This window comes from Mastomys coucha, unplaced genomic scaffold (assembly GCF_008632895.1).
Source record: "Mastomys coucha isolate ucsf_1 unplaced genomic scaffold, UCSF_Mcou_1 pScaffold1, whole genome shotgun sequence".
Lineage (NCBI taxonomy): Eukaryota > Metazoa > Chordata > Mammalia > Rodentia > Muridae > Mastomys > Mastomys coucha.
Window position 1 is genome coordinate 6972724 of NW_022196891.1, and position 24961 is coordinate 6997684.

The window sequence follows — 24961 nt, forward strand, 5'->3', positions numbered from 1 at the left end:
ACAAAGGGCAGCACATAGGAAGCTATAACTAACACCAAACATCATTTGAAAGCCACAGGGAAGATAACCACCCTAGAAGCTTCCTAAAACACAGACATATATCAAAAGAATCTAAATGGAGGCACCTTGTAACAGAAGAAACATTGCTTCAAGTAAAATCTTCAATGGTGGGATCATATTATATCTTTATGTGGTGTAGTTAAAACTAGGAGCCAAACAGCTATTACAAAATCAATGAATTCATTAAATTATTAGGCAAATGGATTGAACTAGAAAATATCCTGATTGAGGTAACCCAATCACAAAAGAACACACATGGTATCCACTCACTGGTAAGTGGATATAAGCGCAAAAGCTCAGAATATCCAAGATACAATTCACAGACCACATGAAGCTCAAGAAGAAGGAAGACTAAAGTGTAGATGCTTTGATCCTTCTTAGAAGGGAAAACAAAATATTCATGGAAGCAAGTATGGGGACAAAGTGTGGAGCAGAGATTGAAGGAAAGGCCATCCAATGATTGCCCCACCTGGGCACCCATCCCATATACAGTCACCAAGTGCAGACACTATTGTGAATGCCAAAAAGTGCATGCTGACAGGATCCTGATATAGGTGTCTCTGAGATGCTCTTCCAGAGCCTGACAAATACACAGTCAGATGTTCGTAGCCAACCATTGGATTGAGTGTGGAGTCCCCAATGGAGGAGTTAAAGGACTGTAGGAGCTGAAGGGATTTGCAACCCCCAAAGGAAAAACAACAGTATCAACCAACCAGACCACCCCCAGGGCTCCCAAGGACTAAACCACCAACCAAAGAGTATGCATGGAGGGACCCATGGCTCCAACTGCATATGTAGCAGAGGACGGCCTTGTGGAGCATCAATGGGAGGAGAGGCCCTTGGCCCTAAGAAGGCTTGATGACTCAATATTGGAGAATACCAGGTTGGAGAGGTAAGAGTTAGTGGGTGGGTAGGGGAACACCCTCATAGAAGCAAGGAGAAGTGGGTTAAGGGGCTAGTACGGAGAAAGGGGATAGATAACATTTGGAATGTAAATAAAGAAAATATCTAATTTAAAAAAAAAGCTACTTTGAAATAGAAAAAAAAGAAATTAAGGACAGAAACAGAAATATAAAAGTATAAAATGGCCTTGTTTCAAATATAAAGACAGAAGTGTGCAAAATAACAGTTGTGTTGTAATGGACTTCCTTAGAATCTGACGCCATATACATTTAATATTATACAGTAAATTAGGTATCTGGTCAGGAATGCAAATGCATCTTTTTGGTTTTTAGCTTCATGCTCCTGATATTTAATGAAGGTGTGACATTTAAATGTGCTTTTCTGTCTTTTGCTATATGATGTCTGGTCAGTTTCCTGTAATATTTACTTCCTATATTTTTACAGTTCTTTGCTCTTTTTTAGCCCTGATAGATTTATAAGATTTGCTGCATATATATTTTTATCACACATACATATATTCTATAAGATATATAAGGAAAATCCAATCTCTGAATCATAAAATGTGCCAGTGAATTTAAATTTAAATATTGGTGAATCCCATTACGTTGAAACCTGACATCTCCTGTAGAACATGCTTTCAGTCAGATGAATTGTGCTCACATTTTTCCTCCTGAGAATCACAAAATAGTATATTATTATTTTTAATTCACATACCTGTCGTTGGCTCAACAGAAAAGTATGGTTGGCCTCTTTCTAAGTTGTATAGGATGCGAGCATGATAGCCAGTTGAAGGATCATCGGCGTCATTGGCTGTCACCTTGATGACAAATGTTCCTAAGGAAAACAAATATGTATTAACAGTAACTTAGATTTAGGTCTTACACAACAATAAATCCCATTCTATAAAACAAACAACATGATCATGTTAAAGAAAATCATATTGTTCTTCCCATTTCAAGGGACAAATTAGTGGGTAGCATACAAAAAAGACAATATACCTGTATCAATAGACTTCATTCCCTTAAGTTCTGGGGACAGTAAACATGCATTTTTGTAAAATGAGCTAGTTGTTTATTTTTTATGATTTTTCTAAGATGTGTGATGAGTGGAGGAACTTGAAAATATTATCAAATGTATTAAAACATTCTGTAGCTGAAGTAAATAATGTTGAAAAGCATTTTTAAATTTTATAGTAATGAGTTTTAAGAAGTATCAATTGACAAAAAGTACATTGATTAAATATTCCTAAATTTCTTTGTAAATATCTACTTGATTTAATTTTTTTAAAAACAGTAGACACATAAGTATTTTTATTAAAATTCAATATATAGATATAATTAATTTGACATATATAATAAACATTAAGAGATACGAAATAAGTATTTCAAAGAACTGAACTTGTCTTTTTGTTTCTATTAACATAGATCTTCAAATCATGATCCTTGTGAAAAATCATTTTTTGAAGTACTATATACTTTATAAATATCAATGACAAGACGAGCACAAAGTTAAGTAGACTTTTCAGGTCTCTTCACAGGTAGCTTCATAAAATCACCCAGAAATCCATATCATAAATGTCCCAGGTATCTTAACTCCTGAAAGTGAATACTGTGGCTTGGATTAGTTTGTTTTGTTTCTTTTTTGTCTTAGTATATTGTTTTTTAACATTATTGAACAGAGTATGATATTTTATAGCAGATAGCTATTAATATAATTGTTAGCCAATAATATCTCAACATAGTTAAAAATCATGGTACAATAAAATGTTTGAAAAGAAAGTGCTTCAACCATCACTTGAAAATCTTAACCATCCCAGCTGTTCAACATGCAGACAAAGTAACTTTATGTGGTTTTAAAAAACATGCATCTAATGTAGTCATTAAAATATTGTTCAAAATATCCTGAAGATCATTCAATCCATTTGTGTATAAGGCACTGGGTAGGAAGTGTTCTTAACCTGTCCCTTGGACCTACAATTAATTTTTTCTATTTCCTCTTGTTTTTGTATAAATTCTTTGCATAGACTTCCAGCTCTAGTTTCAAGACCTAAACCAGATGTCTTTGCTTTCTGAAACTCCCAGAAAAGCCATAATTTGCTATTTGAAGAAATTTGTAATATTTTACATGTGAAAATGTCTTTAACATATAATTATGCAAGTAAGGGGGAAGAAAAAGAAAGGCAATGAACCCCCCTCAGCACCTCACACATTGCTATAAACTTTTTCCTTTCCATTAAAAAAAAAAAATGCCAAATTGTGGCATAATTTTCTTGTAACAAAACCTAACTGCTTGCATACTTAATGTTATTACCTCACTTTGTACTAAATAAAAAGCCTAATATATTTGATTTATGCATCACACAACATAATTAGTTAACCGTGTGGAAAATTAGATCAAAATCTTTTGAGTTGAATAAAAACTGTTTTATATAAATTCCCAGAATACCCTTGTTATGATAGCTTAAATAAGGAATTTGATTTCTGGAGAAGAATCTAACTATTCTTATTATGAAACTTTATTTTGTAATTACTTTATGTAACTTCATGTGAGTGTGACATCTGCTCAGATAGTCATGTTTCAGTACATGCATATGCTTGTGTTTGTCAGGGAAAGGAGTAAGTGTCTTGCCCTGTTCTCTCTTTGTCCTCCTTCTAATTTAAAAACAGGGTCAGTTGCTGAGCTGGGCCCTGGGTCAAGCAGTCCAGGTATCCTTCTGTTTTCACTCTTCCCATCACTGGTGTTACTGATGATGATGGGTGTGTCCAGGTTCTTAGGTGAGTTTGGGATCTGAATTCAAGTGTTCAGTTCTATTCAGCAAGTACTCCTTCATCCTGAGCCATTTCTCCAGTCCAGTTATGGCCTTATAATTAGGCAACTCAGAATTATACTATGTTTCAGATTTGTTCTGTCCTTGATCAGAACAATGAGGATTAAGGAAGGATATGAACAAAACTACATAGTTATATGCATGTATGTACACATATTCAACAAAGGCTAGAAAATATGCAGACCTTCTAAAAGTTGGCATATTTATACTTCATCTTAATTCATATTCATATTTTCTAGATACTAACTTTAAAATCCACCATTCTACAACATAAGACTATGATGTAATTTTATATATTTCTGCTTTTCTTAATTTTTGTAGGCTTTGGAATTTTTACTGTTGCCTCAAGTTAAGCTCCACCTGTATAATTCATACATAATTGGAAAATTCACTATAAAGATAATAATGCATTTCTCAGTGCAACTGATCAATTGTTTGATAGACTCTTCTATTATTAGTCAAATATATGCTAATTAAGGTTCCTTATTTGATAGAAACAAATGATTAACTCCTATGTTTCCATTTACAAGGACAGGAGGTGTAGATGAGAGTTTAAACGGGAAGAAAGGAAAAGGGAAAATGATACAATTATAATGTCAAAAAAAGCATAATCTTAAAATGGAAATGTCAGCTAGAAATATATTTGTCATTAACACATAAACATTTTCAATTGTTGGGTTCCTTTAACCAACATTATCTACAGCATCATCTGTAACCTAGGACTAAGGAACATCTCAGAAGTGTCCAGAATGTTTGTGAGAGCCAGAGGAACCAGGAATTATTCTGTTTGTACCGTCTAGTCATCGAACGCGAAGCATCTGTGACATCTTAAGAATGATTGTACCTAAAGTTCTGACAGGCTCCAGAAGAAGTTGGCGTATAAATATTGATGAGGGAACTCTTGGGGTACTCTATAGCTGGTTGAAAAAATACAGATGATTAACTGCTAAAAAAAAAGGGAAAATTAATCTTCCCAAGGGATGAGCTTCGTGGTTTGTTAAACCCATAATAATGGATCAGTCCTAAGAATACATACATACAGGCAATCTGAGTAGACTCAGAATACCCACTTATGGATGTCTCCATGCATATGAATAGGAAACCGAAATAGAGAAGGGGAAAATGCATTTTCTGTGAGGAAACAGACAAGAACATGGAGGGAGAAAGAGAACGAACATGAAGAAATTTCATTTTAGTTAAAAAATGAAAGATATTATCTGACGTCAATGGAAGAAGAGACCTTTGGTCCTGTGGAGGTTTGATGCCCCAGTGCAGGGGGATGCTAGAGTGAGGAGCCAGGATTGGGTGAGTTGGGGGACAACCACCCTAATGGAGGAAAAGTGGAGAGGAAAGGGGGAAAATGGGATGGGGTATTGTGGAAGGGTATCTAAGAAGGGGGATATCATTTGAAATGTAAATGAATAAAATGATTAATAAAAATAAATTAAAAAGACAGTTTTATAGTTTATGTAAAAATGTATACAAATGTATTGTATATAATTCAGCTGAAACATTTTATGTATATATATAATATCTATATTCTATTATGAATATATATCATATGTACATATAGCATATGATTTTATATTCTATATATATAATTCATACTCTCTAAATATATATATCATCTAGGTAACTGTTAAAGGTAATCTTGACTAGCTTTATTCCAAATTTGAGCTGTTTTCCTGCCTGAATTTAATTACAATTTTGTTTGGAAATAAAGTTTTGATAAATATACTATGACTCAATTTGTTCCTCTCTAAAAACATTTCTATTTACCTCCTCTTGTTCTCTTTCAAATTATTGGACATTTTCTTTTTTTAAGTTTTATTGCAACATGATGAGAAAAGTTAGATGATTTTAATTTATCTGAACTTGTTAACATTAAAAACATATTTTAAGTAAATAGAATTAAATCACATTCTTGTTTTCCTTTTATACCCCAACTCCTCCCAGAGACCCCCCTTTCAATACCTACAATATCTATTTTGTCATATTCTTTAATATTTATAAAAAATTATAACAATAAAAATGAGTATTATCTTTCTCTCTCTCATTGTCTGAATGCCTGCATACCAGGCTGTCTGTTTATATGGATGTTTATACGTAGCTCAATAGTGATCATATAATTTGTGATGTGCTAACATCTTTTCCTAAAGTAAAAACAAATGATATTTCATGCCTCCTATGGTTTTACTTTATTCTATTTCTCAAAAAGCAATACTATTTATAAAAAAACAAATGACAAATTGAGAGACATCTTTGTAAGTGAGTAAATAAAAGTCTAATATGTAAAATTACTTAATGAAAAATTCTTTAGGACAAAATTAGCAAGATTCTATTACATTAAATTTTTTAAAGAAAAATATTTTATCCATTCATTTTTCAAAAGCACAGTCACAATAATGTAGAATAGAATTGACATCAACATATCACCCTGGATTTCATAATATTATCGTATAATTAGGATTACTTGGTAAATAACAATTAATTAGATTGCTTTTACATTTATCATACAAAGCATATACAGTGCAACATTCCTTGTTTCTGCATGAATGGTTAAAATCATGTAATTCTTGGGAGACATTCCCATTAATGTGAACTTAAGTATTACATATTTTTGTCTATCTACTGAATATTTACCATGATCATACAAATTTTTGTGAAAGTAAATGTCGTACAATATTAGAATTGGTCTATGTTGCCTCATTGCATTCTGGAAGACCTATTATATCAATGACATGGGATGTCAGATTGTACCACGTATTTCAGAAAAAGGTATAATTTACTTCTCTTTGGTATATATTTTATATATTGGTATTAAATTTTTTCATTTATATGACCCAGATCAAATTAAAATGAGATGATTATACAGTATTAGAGAAAATACATATTATATATATATATATAAAATTTCATATAAGTTATCATGTTTGCAGAAAGATTACTAAGTACTAACAAACCTAAACAAAACTTGAAGATTAGAAGAAACCTTAGTAGCAGAATCAACATTAGACTTTCTCCACACACCGACATTTTCTGTAGGCACAAGATATAAACTGATTTAAGAAATAGTAACTCTGTCAATGTAGATTTATTTGACATTTATGATCACCCAAGAATTTTATGGAAGACTTAACCATTTCCACACAACTGTTAAGTTTAGTATCTGCAAGAGAACCTCATTGACTTGTGGTGTCTCAGCTTATAGAGAGTGTTTTATCTTCTCATAATGATCAGAGGCATCCAAACAGAAAACATAAAAGAGTAATAAAGTTTTACATGCACACTAATTATAGTGACCATAAGGACTTCAGCTCAGAAACCTGAACCATTATAGAATTAAAGTGTATATTTATGGGTGAGCAGTTAAATAAACACATGTACCACACTTTATAAATGTCGACTGCTGAGACTCAATCTTGGATTTCAAAATGACCCACTTATTTTCATATATATATATATATATATATATATATATATATAATGTGTTTGAGACTTTCAGTATGCAAGTTAATAGATTTTCAGTATGGTATAAATATGAATTGTGTTAGGAGACATTAATTTTGTGTTTTGAAATAAGCAATAACATGTTCAGGCATGCCTGTCACTCAGTGTAGAATAGGCTGAAGTAGAACCCATATATATCCATGGGATTCTATCTCTTGAATGCCATGTTTAAAGGTCATCACCTCTATAGCCAGGATGAAATAGCTATTTTAACATACAGTACATAAGTTTTATTCCTCTTTAGTTTATCAAGATATTTACTGGTATAATTGTGAACGCTAAAGTAATGCACAGTATATAAAACTATATTTACCTGTATATTACATAAGGTATTTTTCTAACACAGAAATAGTGAAAATATTAATTAGATGATTAAAGTAATTAGATTCAATAGGTAAGTTACTATTTTATTAGAGGTCTGCATATCCATTCACAATAAGACCCAACTTCATTAATGGGAAGAGCTTCACCTACTAGTGAGTCCTAAATGTCACAACCTTATTATATTTGGTAAGTAATTCCTTAACAGCCCAGAAATTGCAAGTAATATGTCTTTGGACAAAGAGGTTCTGTATCCCATTTTCCCCCCTTAACTGTACAAGTGTTTTCAGTCACTTTTATTTTTTTGACCACAGACATCTAAAACTACGTCCGTGCTTGTATTGATGTATTGCATTTTGACACCTCTACCATTAAGACTCTGAAACAGATTTTCAGGCAGATGTGTTAAGTTTTGTTTAAGAAGCAGATGAAATGTCAGAAGAAATGAGATAAAAATTCATCCAAACTCACGTTAAAAATTCATCCAAACTTATGTGCAAAGTCTTAAGATTCTGAGAAATAATTTTTAAATGTCCCTAACTTAAAAAGTAAAAAATTATTTTCTGAGAAATAATTATAATTATTAATATTCATGTATATTTTACTTGAATTACAAGTTTTATCACACTTGCACATTATGATGTTCTCTATAATATTGATCGTAGATTTCCAGTATTAATGAGGACAATTTTATGTGCATTTCCAAAAACAATAAATATGTAACTTCAGATATTCTTGAACAACAACAGAATTCAGTATGCCTATTTCATTTATACTTTAAATGTGAAATACTGTTATAGTCACTCTTAATAAATAAAGTCAACAGAATCTCATTCACAGGTCATTATATTTTGATAATAAAATCATCATGATGAAGAGGTAACAACAGATTCTTGCAAATTTTGAAAAGAAATTGACTGTATCTCCCTATGCTATGAAAGTTTTGGAAAGTTTATTTATTTCATTAAGCATCTAGGAAATGAATAAAGATTTAAATGCTAGAAATTTTGATCTCTATAAGGAGAAACACATATAAAACCAATTTTAAATTGATTAGCTTAACATTTTTGTATCCGTATATATGGTGATCATGAATTGCTGCAAAAATTTTCATTCACAGTATGAGAACTAAAAGGGTTTATTTATTACTTTTGTTGAGTATATAGTATGAACCAATTTAATAATGTTTTAAATTAATTTATGAAAAATAAATGACCTTGTGTTAAAAGTCCATGTGGCTAGAAGCCTATTAGGTGCTTACATATACTCCTATGCAAAACTATAGCTTAACTTAATAAGGTTTTCTGTCTGTAAGTTAGGTACAAAATATATTTTAAATAATATATTTTTATATGAAAACGATTTTTGTTTGCCCCTACATATGTCAGTGCAATAATCAAGTACCTGCAATCCCTGGGATCCAATAGAGGATATCGGATTTTCTAGCAGTAGAATTACAGAGTGCTAAGCACTCCTTTGTGGATATATGGAATCAAATCAGTCTCTCTCAAAGATCAGCCAGTTCATTTAACTGCTGATTCACTCCTCTAAGCCTACATAACCTATCTTTAATTTCCTTGTTCTCTTTTACATAGCATATTAGATGAAAACTGATAGCCATCAGGGAAGATTATCAAAGTAAGTAGCTATTGAGGTCAGTTACAAGATATAAACATGAATATTCAACTTCAATAAAAAATCACTTCATACTGATTTTGACTAATTACTAGACATTTACAAGCCCTTGGGTCACCATGTTTCTTCATTCACACTCATGAATTCTCAGTTACATACACACTGTTCAATATTCAAATTGGTCTCATGACTCATGTAGCATGTTCATAAAGATATGCATTGGTTTGTGTGTGTATCCAACCATTCTAAACCTCAAGAATTCTGAATATTTGAGTGTTGTATATTTTTGTATGGAAGGAAGATAATAGCTTTGTACTCTAGTGTAACAAGTGAAAACACACACATGTAAACCTGCACACCACACACAGATACACACACACACACACACACACACACAATTTTAGATCAATTCCACTTGAGAGTCCAAGTTTGAAAAAAAACTATATTTCAAGTGTACATGAATCTAGGAAAACCAAACCATCTTCTATACATTGTATACATAAAAGTGAGTGTTTAATATAGCCGGCACATGAAAAAAATAAAAGCATCAACTTAAGTCTTAGAAGCATGTTCAGTGTTGGATCAATAAGGAACACATAATTACTGAACTGTCTACTAGAAACTAGCTTGCATAGCTATCAAATAAATAATTTATAGAAGTCTTACAGTATTTTAACATAATTTGTTTTGAAACATATTGTACAACTAACTTTACGTTGTTTTAGTTAAAGACCTGTATTCTAATCAATGTAGAATATGACCATTACTTTGTAACTGCTATTTTACAATCAGGAAAGAATACAATGCAATATATATATATTTTACAGTCAATAGATAACAAGACAATTTTTTCATAAATAAACTTCAAAATATGTTGGCATATTTTAAAAACATGACTGAAGCATTTATTTGTCATTTTAAATGGATTTTTAAAGAAATTCTTCTATATATTGTTAGCCAAATTTTAACTGATTTCATAAAAATAAACAACCTTTTCATGATCGTAGGTAATCTGGACAGCATAGATATTTCTCCTTTGCAAAGAAGGTGATTACTTTGCACCATAGAAATTATCTCTTCTTCAATCATTATAATTAAGACGTTAATGGCAATAGCATTGAAAAGTAATGTAAAATAAGCAGAGCTGAATGTAAACGTTCAAGCATTCTTTTATTTTATGTCCCTTGATTTTAATGTTTCTAATCGTTTTTTAATCATTATTACTTGTGTTTTTTTAATACACCAGCCACTGCCCACTACCCTCACCCCAGCTCCTCATCCCATTCTTCCTCCCCCCATACCCCATCTTCAAGAGGATATCAATTTGAACGATTGGCTGTGTCTTTTGCCTTACATAAGCTTTTCAGTTTCATGAGGTCCCATTTCTCAGTTTTTGATCTTAGAGCCTAGCCATTGGCGTTCTGTCTAGGAAATTTCACCTAGCGCCAATGAATCTGTGGCTCTTTCACACTTTCTCTTCTGTTAGGATATATTGAGACCCATGATCCACTTGGACTTGAGCTTTTTATAAGGTATGAGATATGGTTCTATTTTATTTTTTCTACAGAGAGCCAGTTAGACCAACACCATTTAGTAAAGATGCCTTCCTTTTTCCATTATATATTTTTGGCTTCTTTGTCAAAGACCAAGTTTTCATGAATGTGTGGGTTTATTTCTGGGTCTACAATTCTATTCCATTGATCTGCCTATCTGTCTCTGTACCAATACTATGAACTTTTTATCAGTATTGCTCTTTAATACAACTTGAGGTCTGGGATAATGTTTCACCCAGAAGTTCTTTTATTGTTAATACTTGTTTTCACTCTCCTGGGTTTTGTTGTGGTTGTTGTCGTTTTAGTTCATTTGTTTTTCCATATGAAATTGAGAATTGCGCTTTCCTTTGAGAATTGCTCTTTCCATGTCTGTGAAGAATTGTTTTGGAATTTTTTATTAGATATTTTCTTTATTTACATGTCATATGATATCTCCTTTCCCAGTTTCCCCTCTGAAAAAAAGAAATAAAATAAAATAAAATAAAAATAAAAAATAAACAAAAACAACAACAACAACAAAAACCTGTTTCCTCCCCCTCTCCCTGCTCACAAACTCATTCTCTCCCGCTTCCTGGTTCTGGCATTCCCCTACACTGGGGCATAGAATCTTCACAGGGCCAAGGGTCTCTCTTCCCATTGATGACTGACTTGGCCATCCTCTGCTACATATGCTGCTGGAGCCATGAGTCCCACCATGTGGACTTTGGTTGGTAGTTTAGTCCCTGGGAGCTCTGAGGGTACTAGGTAGTTCATATTGTTGTTCGTCCTAAGGGACTACAAGCCCTTCAGCTCCTTGGGTCCTTTCTCTAGCTCCTTCATTGGGAACTCTACTCAGTCCAATGGATGGCTGTGAGCCTCTACTTCTGTATTAGTCAGCTACTGTCAGAGCCTCTCGGAAGAGAGCTACATCACGCTCAGGTCAGCCAGCACTTGATAGCATCCACAATAATGTCTGGATTTGAAGATTGAATATGGGAAGGATTCCCAGGTGGAGCAGTCTCTGAATTGTCCTTCCTTCTGTCTCTGCTCCATAGTTTGTCTCTGCAACTCCTTCCATGGGTATTTTGTTCCCCCTTTTAAGAAGGAATGAGTATCCACACTTTGGTCTTCCTTCTTCTTGAGTTTCTTGTGGTTTGTGGATTATACTTTGTGTATTCCAATCTTCTGGGCTAATATCCATTTATCAGAGTTCATACCATTGTTTTGGAATTTTGGTGGGGAATTCATTGAATCCAAAGATGGCTTTTGGTAGCATGGCCATTTTTACTATGTCAATCTGACCAATCAACAAACATGGAAAATCTCTCCATTTTCTGATGTCTTTTTTGATTTCTTTCTTAAGAAACTTGAAGTTCTTTGTATAAAATCTTTCACTTGTTTGCTTAGAATTACTTCAAGATATTTTATATTATTTGTGACAATTATGAATGGTGTTGTTTCCTTATTTTTTTCTCAGCCTTTTTATCATTTCTATAAAGGAAGGCTACTAGTTTGCTGAAGCTATTTATCAGCTCTAATATCATCAGCAAATAGGATTTTTGTACAAATTATTTTCTTTATTTCCTCATGTATATTTTGTAAAATTTAGTAATCAATAAAGTATGTACATCTAAACTTTTTATACAAAAGTTTAAGAATAATATGAAAATAACTTCATGATACAGAATGAAATATATGTAAAATGTAAATTTTTAGCTGAATTCTACTTGAAAATTCATTTTTGAAAAATCCACTTCAGACATATATGCATCCAACAAAAAATATGTTTGTATATATGAAGATGGTTATGCTTGGTGTAAATAGTGAAAGAGTAAAACTATCACATTATCCCTTAGAAGAACAAACAAGTTTGAATAAATAAGTTTAAATAAAACATTAACTAAATAAAGTTCAACAAGAAACAGTCATAAATTTTGTTCTAATTGTACCTTAGAAAATATTATTATATAATCTAAGGTTTCAAATATTTTGTTTAAAATGTTATATCAAAAGAATTATGAAAATTAAACAATGTACTACCAAACATATATTCAAAACTTTAAATCTATTGTCTTTGTAAATAAAGCTCTGATATAAATTATTATTTAATACCTTCTGGAGACATCTCAGGTACAATGGCCTCATAAGGTTCATCTAGGAATCTGGGTTCATTGTCATTGATATCCGAAACTCTGATGACAAACTCGGACTCGGGTTCCACAGCCTTCCCAATAGTGGTGTCTATTACCTGGGCTCTCAGAATGTAGAGAGATTGTTCCTCTCTATCAAGCTTCCGTATGGCAAATATGTCACCTGTTCTTTCATCAATGCTAAAGCTTCCAGCACCAGTCCCCAGAAGCTTGTACTGGAAAGAGTTGTTTCCATTGTCTAAGTCAGATCTTAGCTGCAAGTGTAAACATAGACAAGTGAATTTCCAGATATATGGAAAATCCAATGTAGAATACACAACTTTTAAAAATAATAATCAGTATCAAGTGAATGATTCTGTATAACTTGTTTTTGATTTTTTTTTAACTCCCACTGTCCTGGAAACCAAGCTGGCCTCAAACCAAAAGATTCACCTGCCTTTTCATCCAGAGGGCTCTCCGATAAAGAGTGTGTACCACCACTACCTGGCTTGTAATTCTTCATTATATCAACCAATGTAAAATATTAACATCAGATTTATATCCATGTCAGGCAGTGGAGACATTCATAATTTCCAACAAAATGAAATATTGGAACACTATTTAAAAATAAGTCTAATTAGAAATATGGACATAAAATATTCATTGTTTTAATTATGCCAAACTCAACTAATTCGAATATTTTCACTTTATTTTTAGTCAGTAAATACACAATCTCATATATCAATATTAATTTAAAACGTGCAGAAATATAAGAAAGCAATCATCTAGATTTATTTAAACCCTAGGATTTCTAGTTAGACTGTAAATACATAGATGAGACAGAAATATAAGAATATTTAAAGAATATAAGAGAAAATAAGTCTGTAAACAACATATTTATGGCCTTTCTGAAATCTACAAAGCATTAAAAATAATCATTATTATTATTATTATTATGATCATTGTATTTTAAAGGTATTTATTCTCATTTTGTGAATGTGTGTGTGTGTTTATGCAAGTGTGCATATGTGTGTAGATATTTCCATCATGTTTGTATGCAGACCATCAGAATATAATAGGTGGAAGTCAGTTGTCTCCTTAGAACTCAGATTGTCTGGTTTCAAGGCTTCCCCATTTACTAACTCAGATTGTCTGGTTTCAAGGCCTCCCCATTTAGTCACTGATCAGTCTCACCTGCTTTAATAATCCTTTTTATAGTGCAAGGAATAACAAACATAAATTAGGCTCCCTCATTGTTGCATCGATTTTGTGTATGTTTAACACTTAGACAGTAGGATATGCAGGGCCTTATCTTTTACTGAGAGAAACTGTTTTACAGGCATTTAAATCCCCAGGGGTTGAGGAGTACTTGCCTAGGATGCAAACAACCCACAGTTTACTCACCAGCACCACTTAAATGATGAATAGTGGTAGAGGCCTCAAATTACAGAAGAGTATCAACAAGAAGTTCAGAAGTTCAAGATCATTCTGTTCTACATAGCACTGACAAGAACAGATTATCTATAGATACAATGTCAAAGGGAGAAAGCTAAAAAGAAAGAAAAGGAGAGAAAGAGACAGAAGGAAAAAGACAGAGAGACAGAGACAGGAAAGTTAAAATCTTAAAAATTAAGAAATCCAGTTGAGACATACAAACTCACTACACTTCATTCTACCTTCTCATATGTACATTTCCCCTATATTTATACTGTCATTCTGTTCAAACCAACTTTGTCATCATCTATACTATTAATGAGTTATTTTGAATTTGTGAAAACAAGTGTCCTTTTGACACAACAAAATGGATTTTATGATATCTCATATGTAAATTATTTTACACTAAGATGTCACTTCATTCTAACTCAAACATGTTAGTATTATGGAGCATATATCTGCCCCTGGATCACCATTTATGAATATGCTCTTCTTTGCATAAGACTTTCATGGCAAGGCATTCATCCATGAAGCATAATCTATGGTGATTCCAACGGTAAGAGTCGTAAGCTATTGTTCTGGACTAATTACTTGTTCTATACGTTCATGGAGACAACCAGGCTATAGCTTAAACTATCAATTTATTGTTTTAATAATAAGATAAATATCATTTCTAAATGATAAAATAGGGAAACTACTATACAAACCCACTTTCTCACTATATGTCTTAAACTCTTAAACTTGATATAGTTAATTATTTATAAAATGAGTGGTATTTACTAAGTCATAGGCTAAGAGATTAGTAAAAAATGAATTTACACATCAATCAATGTTTCAAATGACAAAATAATTAAAATTTGAAGATGTATTCAGTAATACAGACAAGATAAATGAAATTTAAGGACAAATAAATGTATTCCACACAAATTTGTGAAATAATTTCCAAAGACCATTGAGCTTAGTGTTTAAGGACAGTAGACTGCCCAAAATATTGACTGTGAGGTTTCCTCATTATGTCCCCAGACTCCAGTTAAGTAAATTTCTACCCATTGGGTGTGCAGGTACATTATAAGATATACTTTATTTGGACAAAAATATTTACTCAAATAAGTACCTTTAGTCATGGTGGGAAGCTGAAATTACTGCAAAATTTTACCTAATTGAACATAATGATTTATCCTTCTTTAATACTTATCAAATGTAGAGCATACACATTATCGCTTATCTGCAGCAGAATTTTTCCTGTCCAATTAATTTAAATACTAATGTAACAAGAAGCCTGTGATTGGACAGGGAAAAGGATGGCAGAGCTAAGAGTTGCAGAGACAGCAAGTGACACAGGAGAAAAGGGAGGAAGCAAAATGGAGAATGAACAGAGTGATTCAGATTCCTCATGGCTTTCAATAGCCATAGTTATCTATATTACTATTTAGGGATAGAATAATTGGGATAACTTTTCTAATCTAGGTGGGCAGCTTGTATCATTATCATTTGACTCTGAAAGTATTGTGTGGGCATCTTGTGTATTGAGAATTTATTGATATATAAATCCTACTGATTAATTATAAGATTCTAGAGTTTTGATTTACTGGGTTAAGGGAATTTGTGACTACCCACCACAGGGGGCAGATCACTGAGAAAGAAAGAGCTGGGAAGATCGCCATCTGGGGCTAGCATAGAGGCAGAGGTGGTGAGACCACAACTGGGGAAGAGAGGAGCTAGGTGTAGGGCCAGGAACTTGGTGCCACTCTTTTAAATATTTCCCGCAACATTGTTTGTGGGAAACAATTATCCTCAACTGTTTTTCATTTACAAGCACCAAGAATTGATTAAATATTTTTTATTAAAACTTATTTGCATATTCCATAAGCCATGTGGAATTACTTATAAAAACATTAAAATGGTCGCTTATTTAATGTTATAAAGTTAAAATATAAGGTCTGCATGAAGGTTCAATTACTCGAAGTACTTTCTGCTCATTCAGAGGACTTGTTTCATTCTCAAGACCTACAAGGTGGCTCAAAGTAGTCTTTAACTACAGTTTCAAGGAATACTATGATTTTTGGCATCTATAGATGTCAGGCATAATGCCGACAAATGTATCTATATCTGTATCTAATTATATCTATATATGTCTATCACTTTAAAATGAACTAAGAAGGGTTTAAAAGTAGCAACAGCAGTGGCAGTGGCAGGGGCGGTGGCAGCCAACTTCCCGAGGCGTGCAAAAACCCGCAGAGGCAAGTAGAGAAAATGGCAGAAGGTATTAATATTGAAGCAATGCTTGAGGCCCATTACAAGAAGGATGAGAACAAGTTCAACAGTGCTAACGGCCATGAAGAACGTAGCAAAAAAAAAAAAAAATTCTTTGCATTTAAAATTTAGATCTTCTTACATGGAAGAGGTCAAAAGTCAGTTATAGCAAACACTTTACAGCAGAGGCCATATAACCAAAAGGTCCAAAGGCCCAGTGGACCATTTACTTTAGTGATGTTCATTACAAAATTCCACTGCCACTAAAGACTTGGGAAAGCCCCATTTAAGTTGTAACAGGATTTGACTATCAGGATGGAATTCATGACCATTCCTTTAGTTGAAAAATGTTTTCTAATGCTGGAATTTGTTCTAAGAAAGTTTCTGTCTCCTTGGAAAGATCTACATCTCCTTGTTATTGGAGTGTGGGTTTCAAGATTCTAGAAGAAGAAGAAAACAAAAAACAACAACAACAAAAAAAACAACAAACACACACACACACACACACACACACACACAAGAGCAGAAGTTGTAGTCATGAGAGAAAAAGAAGCAAAAGTAAAGAATGGAAACGAAGTAGAGATAGAGAAAGGAAAGCAAATCCAAGAGCGGAAACAAAGTAGAAGCAAAGAAAGGAGACGAAGCTGCTCATGAAGTCAAGATAGAAGATACCGAGGCCATTGCAGGAGTCCCTACTCTGGACCAAAACTTAACAGTGCCATCCGAGGAAAGATTGGGTTGCCTGATAGCATCAAATCAAGCAGGAGACGGTCCCGAAGCAAAAGTCCATTCAGGAAAGACAAGAGCCCTGTGAGGGAACCTAATGACAATCTCACTCCTGAGGAAAGCGATGCAAGAGCAGTTTTGTGCATGCAACTGGCAGCAAGAATTCGACTCAGAGATTTGGAAGACGTTTTCTCTACAGCAGGAAAGGTTCGAGATGTGGGAATGATTTCTGATAGAAATTCAAGACGTTCCAAAGGAATTGCCTGTGTGGAATTTGTTGATGTCAGTTCAGTGCTTCTATCAATAGGATTAACTGGCCAGCGAGTTTTGGAAGTGCCAATCATAGTGCAGGCATCAGAGGCAGAAAAAAAAAAAAGAAAAAGAAAAGGAAAAATAGAGCTGCTAAAATCGCAAACAATTTACAAAAGGGTAGTGCTGGACCTGTGAGGCTCTACGTGGGCTCGTTACACTTTAACATAACTGAAGATATGCTTCCGGGGATCTTTGAATCTTTTGGAAGGATTGAAAGTATTCACCTCATGATGGATAGTGAAACGAGTAAATCTAAGAGGTATGGATTTATTATATTTTCTGACTCAGAATGTGCGAAAAAGGCTTTGGAACAGCTTAATGGATTCGAGTCAGCTGGAAGACCAATGAAAGTTGGTCATGTTACTGAACGAACTGATGCTTCTAGTGTTCGTTCGTTTTTGGACAGTGATGAACTAGAAAGGACTGGAAACTTGGAAAGGAGATATCATATGACATGTAAATAAATAAAATATCTAATAAAAAATTAAAAAAATAAAACACTAGAATTGACTTGGAAACAATTGGACATCTTCAGTTAATAGCAAGACTTGTGAAGGGTACTGGTTTGCAGATTCCACCTGTGGCACAACAAGCTTTACAAATGAGTGGCTCTTTGGCATTGGGTGCTGTGGTAGAATTCTCTTTTGTTACAGATTTGCAAACATGACTTTCCCAAGAGGCCCAAGCCTCAGCTTTAGCTGCAGCTGAGTCTGCTCAACCTCAGTGTACCCAGTTTTCTAACATGTCTAATCCTCAACAGGAAGAAGCTGGATGGGACACAGAGATAAAAGATGATGTCATTGAAGAATATAACGAACATGGGGGAGTCATTCATATTTATGTTAACAAAAATTCAGCTCGGGGCAATGTGTATGTGAAGTACCCATCTATTGCTGATGTTATTGCTGCTGTCAGTGCACTGCATAGCAGATAGTTTGCTGGTAAAATGATGACAGTGGCGTATGTACCTCCTCAACTCACCACAACCTCTTTCCTGATTCTATGACAGCAATACAACTACTGGTTCCAAGTATGAAGGAAGATACAGTCCCTTCTGTTTCTCTTGAGAATTCGTCTTGAGTTATCTTTTATTTAGACAAAAATAAAGCAGCAAGGGTCTACTGTAATTTGTATTCAACTCCTGTTATCTTGAAAAATAAAAATGTTAACAGGTAAAGAATGGACTAAGAATACAATCTGCAGAACCAGTTATCTATGTGTGATAGCCATGTGTGTGATTTACCTGCAGAAAACAACAACAACAACAACAAAAAAGTGGAGTTTGGCTGGAACACACAAACAGACATGGGAAGGTTTAACAATTTATGGTTGAATATATGTTTTATGGTTAGGAGGCATAGAATGTTAGTGGATTCTTTGGAATGAGCTAACAAATATCATCCCAAGTGAGATAACTCAGACCCAAAGGGACATGCATGGTATGTACTCACTAATGAGTGGATTATTAACTGAAAAACAAAAAAAAGTACAGAATACCCAGGATACAATCCACAGAACTCAAAAAACGTCAACAAGCCAAAGGGCCCAATTGAGGACACCTTAATCCCACTTGGGAGGGAGAAGAAAGCAATCACAGAAGAGGGGAGAGAGGGGGCTTATGGGTAGGAAAGGGGACTGAGAGGAAGAGGGGAATATGATCAAGTATTGGTTGGGGGAAAAGGACTGAAGTCCTGAAAGCCAGCAGAAGGAATGGAAACAGGCAACCTCGGGAGGTAGGAGGTAGGGGGAATGCACCAGAGACCTGGGAGGTGAGAGACTCTCAGGAATCAAAGGGAGGGACCTTAGAGGAAATGCCTGCCAGTAGGGAGAGAGAACTTATAGAGCCCACCTCCAGCAGGAAGACAGGGCATCAATTGAGGGATGGGATTGCAATCCCACAGTCACATCTCTGACCCATAGTTGTTTCTTTCTGGAAAGAATTGCAGGGATGGAAATGGAAAGGAGCCTGAGAAAAAGAAGGTCCAGCCATAGGCCCATAGTGGGACGCAGCTCAAGGGGAGGTCCCAAGGCCTCACACTATTATTGAGGCTATGGAGGGCTCACAAAAGGGACCTATCATGATTATACTCTGAAATTACTCAACAAGGAGCTGAAAGGGTCAGATGCAGATATTTGCACCCAACAAATGGACAGAAGCTGCTGATCTCTGTGGTTGAATTAGGGAAAGGCTGGAAGAAGCTGAGGAGGAAGGCTACTCTGTAGGAAGACCAGCAGTTTCAATCCACCTGGATTCCAGGCAGCATAAACTAGTTGACGTGAGATCCCCAACACACATGCAGAAAAGGACTGCAGGGTCTGGGTTCAGTCAGAGAAGATGCACCTAACCCTCAAGAGACTGAGTGGGGAGGTTTGGTAGGGTGGAGACATTGGAGATGGAGGTGGGGAGGAGGTATGGTATGGAATGTTGAATAGTCAGAGAGTGGACCAGGAGAGGTATAAAATCTGGAATGTAAAAACAAAAAGATTAAATAAAATTTTAAAAAAAGAAGCAAAGTAAGGAAGTAAATTCTGAGAGCCTCCAGATAAACTTTACTACCAGTTAATTAGCAGTTAATTTATTTCAGTACATCTATCCACAGGGAGGACAAAGTTATAAAACAATATGTTACTGTAATTACCTGTGTTTAAAGTAAAACAAATAATAATACAAGAGTTAAATGTACTAATTGGAGAGATTCCCATAAATAAGTATTCTTGAAGTATAGTTCTCTGATAAAATTAAAATAATCATTCTTTACACTTCACTAATGAAATGATGTGTGTAGGCTCTTGAAATTCCTGAGCCATCAAAATGGATTGGGTTAATATGCTTCATTAGAGATTAATGAGAACATGTCAATAGCTATTTAGTTGAGCATAATATGATGCTAAGTACTGTTGATAAATATATTTGACTGTGACTGTTTTGGTCCATTCTAACAAATAACATCATTCCATTTATAGATGTTGATAAATGGCAACAACATATTTCATTAAAAAGATAGAAAAAGAAATTGGAAGCTGGGCAATGGTGGCATACACCTTTAATCCCAGCATTTGGGAGGCAGAGGCAGGCAGATTTCTGAGTTCGAGGCCAGCCTGGTCTACAGAGTGAGTTCCGAGACACCCAGGCTATACAGAGAAACCCTGTCTCAGAAAAAAAAAAGAAAAAAGAAATTGGAAAATTAGACTTCACTCTTTAAGATTTGAAAGAGTGTTTGCGAATTCAAGTTTCTTATGCTTTTGCTTGGTTCTTTCTAAGGGATCCTTTATGTGGAAGTCAGCAGAGTTTCCAAATCCATTCATTTCACATCTTTACAAAGCCATCTACTGTAGCTCTTTCCAGAAAATAAGTACCTGTCCAACATGTTGTATAGTATCCATTTCCTCTGGTACAAAAAATTGGTTCCACACCCAGCCACGCTTAGCTCTCCCTGGAGGCGGTACTGCTCTCTGAGCCTTCTCAGCTTTCAAGGTCTCTGCAACTTTAAGGCAAGGCCATAGAAGAGGAATCATCAATATCCAGTGTTTCAAGAAGCAGTGATTCATTCTGGTGTGTATTTGGATTCCAGCTGTTACTCTAGAAAGGAACGGGACTGATGCAAACCAAATGTGTTTGTTTCTTAATACTCCTGTACAATTTTAAGTATCCTGTATGTTCCTAAAATGTGGAAAATGGAAAAAAAAAGTTTAGATTTAAAGAACAACATTTTTCTCACATAACTACTAAAGACAGGTTACAACATTTGCAGCTGGAAATCAGGGAATAAAACAGACTTTGAATTTATCTTCCAATTAAGCTAGTTAATTGTATTTTGTAGCTAAGCAATGATCTGATTGCAATGCTATAAATTTCAGCTCAAGCACCATTTGTTTAAACTGCACTCATGAATCTCCTTGATGGTTGTAGTAATCCTTTAACAATCTCCTTGATTGACAGCTGACATTGAGATAGAGGCAAATTGTATTATCATTTAACTGGCTTACTTTCTCATGTATTTCTAACTCAGAAAAGTCTGGCTAGTGAATTAATGCAAGAGTCAAGCAAGGAGGTAAAATAGTCCTCTCCTTTGACTTTCATAAGATTTATCTTATAATTCTTAAAATTGTATTTTACTAAATAAATTAAATACAAAATGTTTCCACTGAGAAACTTTATTTAATAATTTATTAATTATTTAATAATAGTGAATTTAATGTTGGAAAAATTAGAATGAATTTTACCATTATATCAAAGTAAACACTTGCGTTGGATATTGTTTAAAATGTGTGTATAAGTGTATGTATTGTGTTGTGTGTGTGTATGTGTGTGTGTGTATGTGCTAGAGATCCAATCTTGTATGTAATAAACAATTAAATTGCTAATATTCACTAGAAAAATAATATAGGATGGATAGATAGATGGATAGATATAGATATGTAGATAGATAGATAGATAGATAGATAGATAGATAGATAATAGAAATAATCATGATAGGTCATTGTCATTGGTAAGTAAGAATTAGAACAAATATATCCTTTCAAGAATTACATTTTGTGTGATATGGAAAATTATCAAAGTAAAATTATCACATTTGGATAGACCATTATTTCAGTTAACTTTATATTCTGACTTTTGCTTGTAAATTGAATTTGCTTTTGTTCACTCTATAGTATTTAATGGTGTGTGTGTGTGTGTATGTGTAATATGTTCATATGTGCATGTCAATGCATGTATTTACATACTACAGCACACCTGAGAAGTCAATTCCAAATTTTTTGAGTTAATTATCTTTTTCAATGGATTCTAGGAACCAATTCATGTTATTGTGCTTCATGATAAATCCTGCATGCTGAGCCATGTTGCCATCGTTTATTTATATTCCTACTATGAATAATTAATAAGAATAAATAAACCAAAACTGTGTATATTAATACATTTAATATTTTAAATGTCATTTTTAAAAGTCTGAGCTTTTAAAATTAAAATTTACCAAGACTTCAGAATAATTGAATAAGGATTTAGAGCAACCAAATATGCATTCAGTGTTTGAATTTAAAATATCCAAGCATCTTTAAATCAGGATTTAACAATATTTACATTGAGAATTTTGTTGATACTTGTATACTTTTCTTTTTGATACATCTATTTTCTTGCTATTTTTATAGTAGTTTTATCCTTTCTATTTGATGACAAAGATAATTTCATGCTATGGTGTTTTCCATATTCTGAATTGCAATAGCTGCATCCCTGTGGCCATATTTAATATATTTCTTTACCATGCACATTTCATATAAATCCCAGAAGCTTAAGTAAGTGTCACAGGATTTTCCCTGTCCAGTTACATTAATGCAGAGAAGATCTGTGATTGGACAGGGGAAAAGGGAGGCAGAGCAAAGAGCTGGAGAGAGAGAGAGAGAGAGAGAGAGAAAGAGAGAGAGAGAGAGAGAGAGAGAGAGAGAGAGAGAGATAGCAGAGAAGTCCCAGTAGGAGAAAGGACCAGAATGGAGGCCAGCATGGCGTTAACAAAAGGTTAGAATAATTGAGTTAAAGGTTTATCATTATCAATTGGCTCTGAAATTCTTGTATTGACATCTTGTAAATTTGATTTTATAGATACATAAATCTAATTGGTTAACTATAAGCTTACGAGTCTTGATTCTACTGGGTTATTAGGTACTGAGATGGCTAACCAGGGGTGTTACTTGAAAAGGAGAGGAACTGGAGGGAAGCCCTGAAGTGGTGGCCCAGCAGGAGCCCTGTGGTCCTGCATGGCAGGAGAGTTGGTAGGCCAACAGGAGCATGGAAGCATGGTCTGGCACAACAGAGAGTTGGGGGTTCATTTATTTAATATTTCCTGCAACATAAATGTAACTTAAATTTTTCTCAAATAATTTGAATTATTATTTCAATTCAGAGTGAATTAACTCATTCTCATAAAAAAATTAGTTTTCCATTTGTAAGAATAAGATGTTACAGAAAAACAACATGTATTAATGATATACTCTCTAGGAGAGAAGAAAGAAATAGAAAGAGAGGGACTAATGTAATATCATGCAGTACTGGGAAATATGCTCAAAGTTCATCATATATTTGTACAAAATAGCTTTACATAGCACAGATTATCAAATTGGAAGCTTTCAACATAAAAGCATATAGTCTAAACATTTATTGTTAAACTATTTATAGAGATTAGGTCCTTTTTGGCTTAGACCTAATGTTTTATTAAATTTTTCTATATTGAGCTGATTTTGTTGTTATAAATACCATATCAAATAGACCACAGCTGATTTTTTATGTACTTCATATTACATGACTTCTTGAGCATTTAATCATTTATATAGCATCATCACCCACCACCTGTTTTTTATTGTGAGTATTGTAGTGGTCTATCTTTGATTATATTATTCATTTGTAGATTCATATATTTTCTGAGGAATCTTTATTTAAGAACTCCCTAGAGAATATAATTTCAAAATTTATCAAGTTAAATCATAGTTAAATAGTTCAGTAAAAATATTGTGGAACATAAAATCAACATAGAAACCTTAGAAAACAAAATTAATTTCATAAGATTTATAACTGTAATACTTGTAAAAATCATAAGATCATGCTATCAGCAGGTTGATCAGGGAACAATTAAAATCTCTTGCCTTGAAGATGTATAACAGGCCAATTGTACTGAAATACAATGATAAAGCTCACACTATCAAGTTATTTCTTTAAAAAAAATTAGTATACAAATGTGTTGCAATATAATCAAACATGAGGAAAACATAATTGAAAGGAGAAACTAATTTCATGGTTCTCAGAAAAACATACAATGAATTCCAGAAAATTTTATATGCTAGGAACTAATAAAACATAATAAAACCAATAATAAGCACATTGGGTATGTGTTATTCATCAGCATGACTGCACTGTGAAAAAAAATAAAGAAAATCTCAGACTGAGAGATAAATATTGCAAGTTGGATTAAATGAAACAGTGTTTCCTTCATAAGAACTTTGGATCAATTTGTTGTTTGTGCAACAAAATTGCTGTTTTTGGAATGAAATAAAATGAAATGAAAAACCATAATTCATAGAAATTCTGACATAAATGAAGGATATTTGCCTATCAAGTTCTTCTATTGCAGATCAAGGACCATACGAGCAATTCAAACAGAGTATGATGGCTAAGACAGGACAAGTGACTGTTTCAGTCAAATGCAAAGAAGGCAGATGACTACAACCCCACAGTAAGAACACTATCAACTAACCGAACCACCCAGAGTTCCCAGAGTCTAAACCATCAACTAAGAGCATATATTGAGGGATCCATGACTCCAGCCACCTAT

At 33.7% G+C, this 24961-nt stretch overlaps 1 protein-coding gene and 1 pseudogene across 2 annotated transcripts in view; one reads left to right on the top strand and one right to left on the bottom strand.

Moving 5' to 3' along the window:
• The window catches only part of Cdh19 (cadherin 19), an 89509-nt gene that overhangs the window by 39753 nt on the left and 24795 nt on the right, over window positions 1-24961 (bottom strand). The window contains exons 2-4 of the mRNA XM_031379979.1: window positions 21000-21303; window positions 12901-13192; window positions 1678-1797 (exon numbers count right to left, since the gene is read on the bottom strand). Of these exons, the coding sequence (XP_031235839.1) occupies window positions 1678-1797; window positions 12901-13192; window positions 21000-21191 (604 nt within the window). The 5' untranslated portion in view covers window positions 21192-21303. The remainder of the gene's footprint in view (window positions 1-1677; window positions 1798-12900; window positions 13193-20999; window positions 21304-24961) is intronic.
• On the top strand, window positions 16591-18722 carry LOC116069321 (annotated as a pseudogene). Its single transcript, XR_004109980.1, has 4 exons — window positions 16591-16714; window positions 17119-18068; window positions 18146-18199; window positions 18296-18722. The product of XR_004109980.1 is annotated as an RNA-binding protein 39-like (transcript).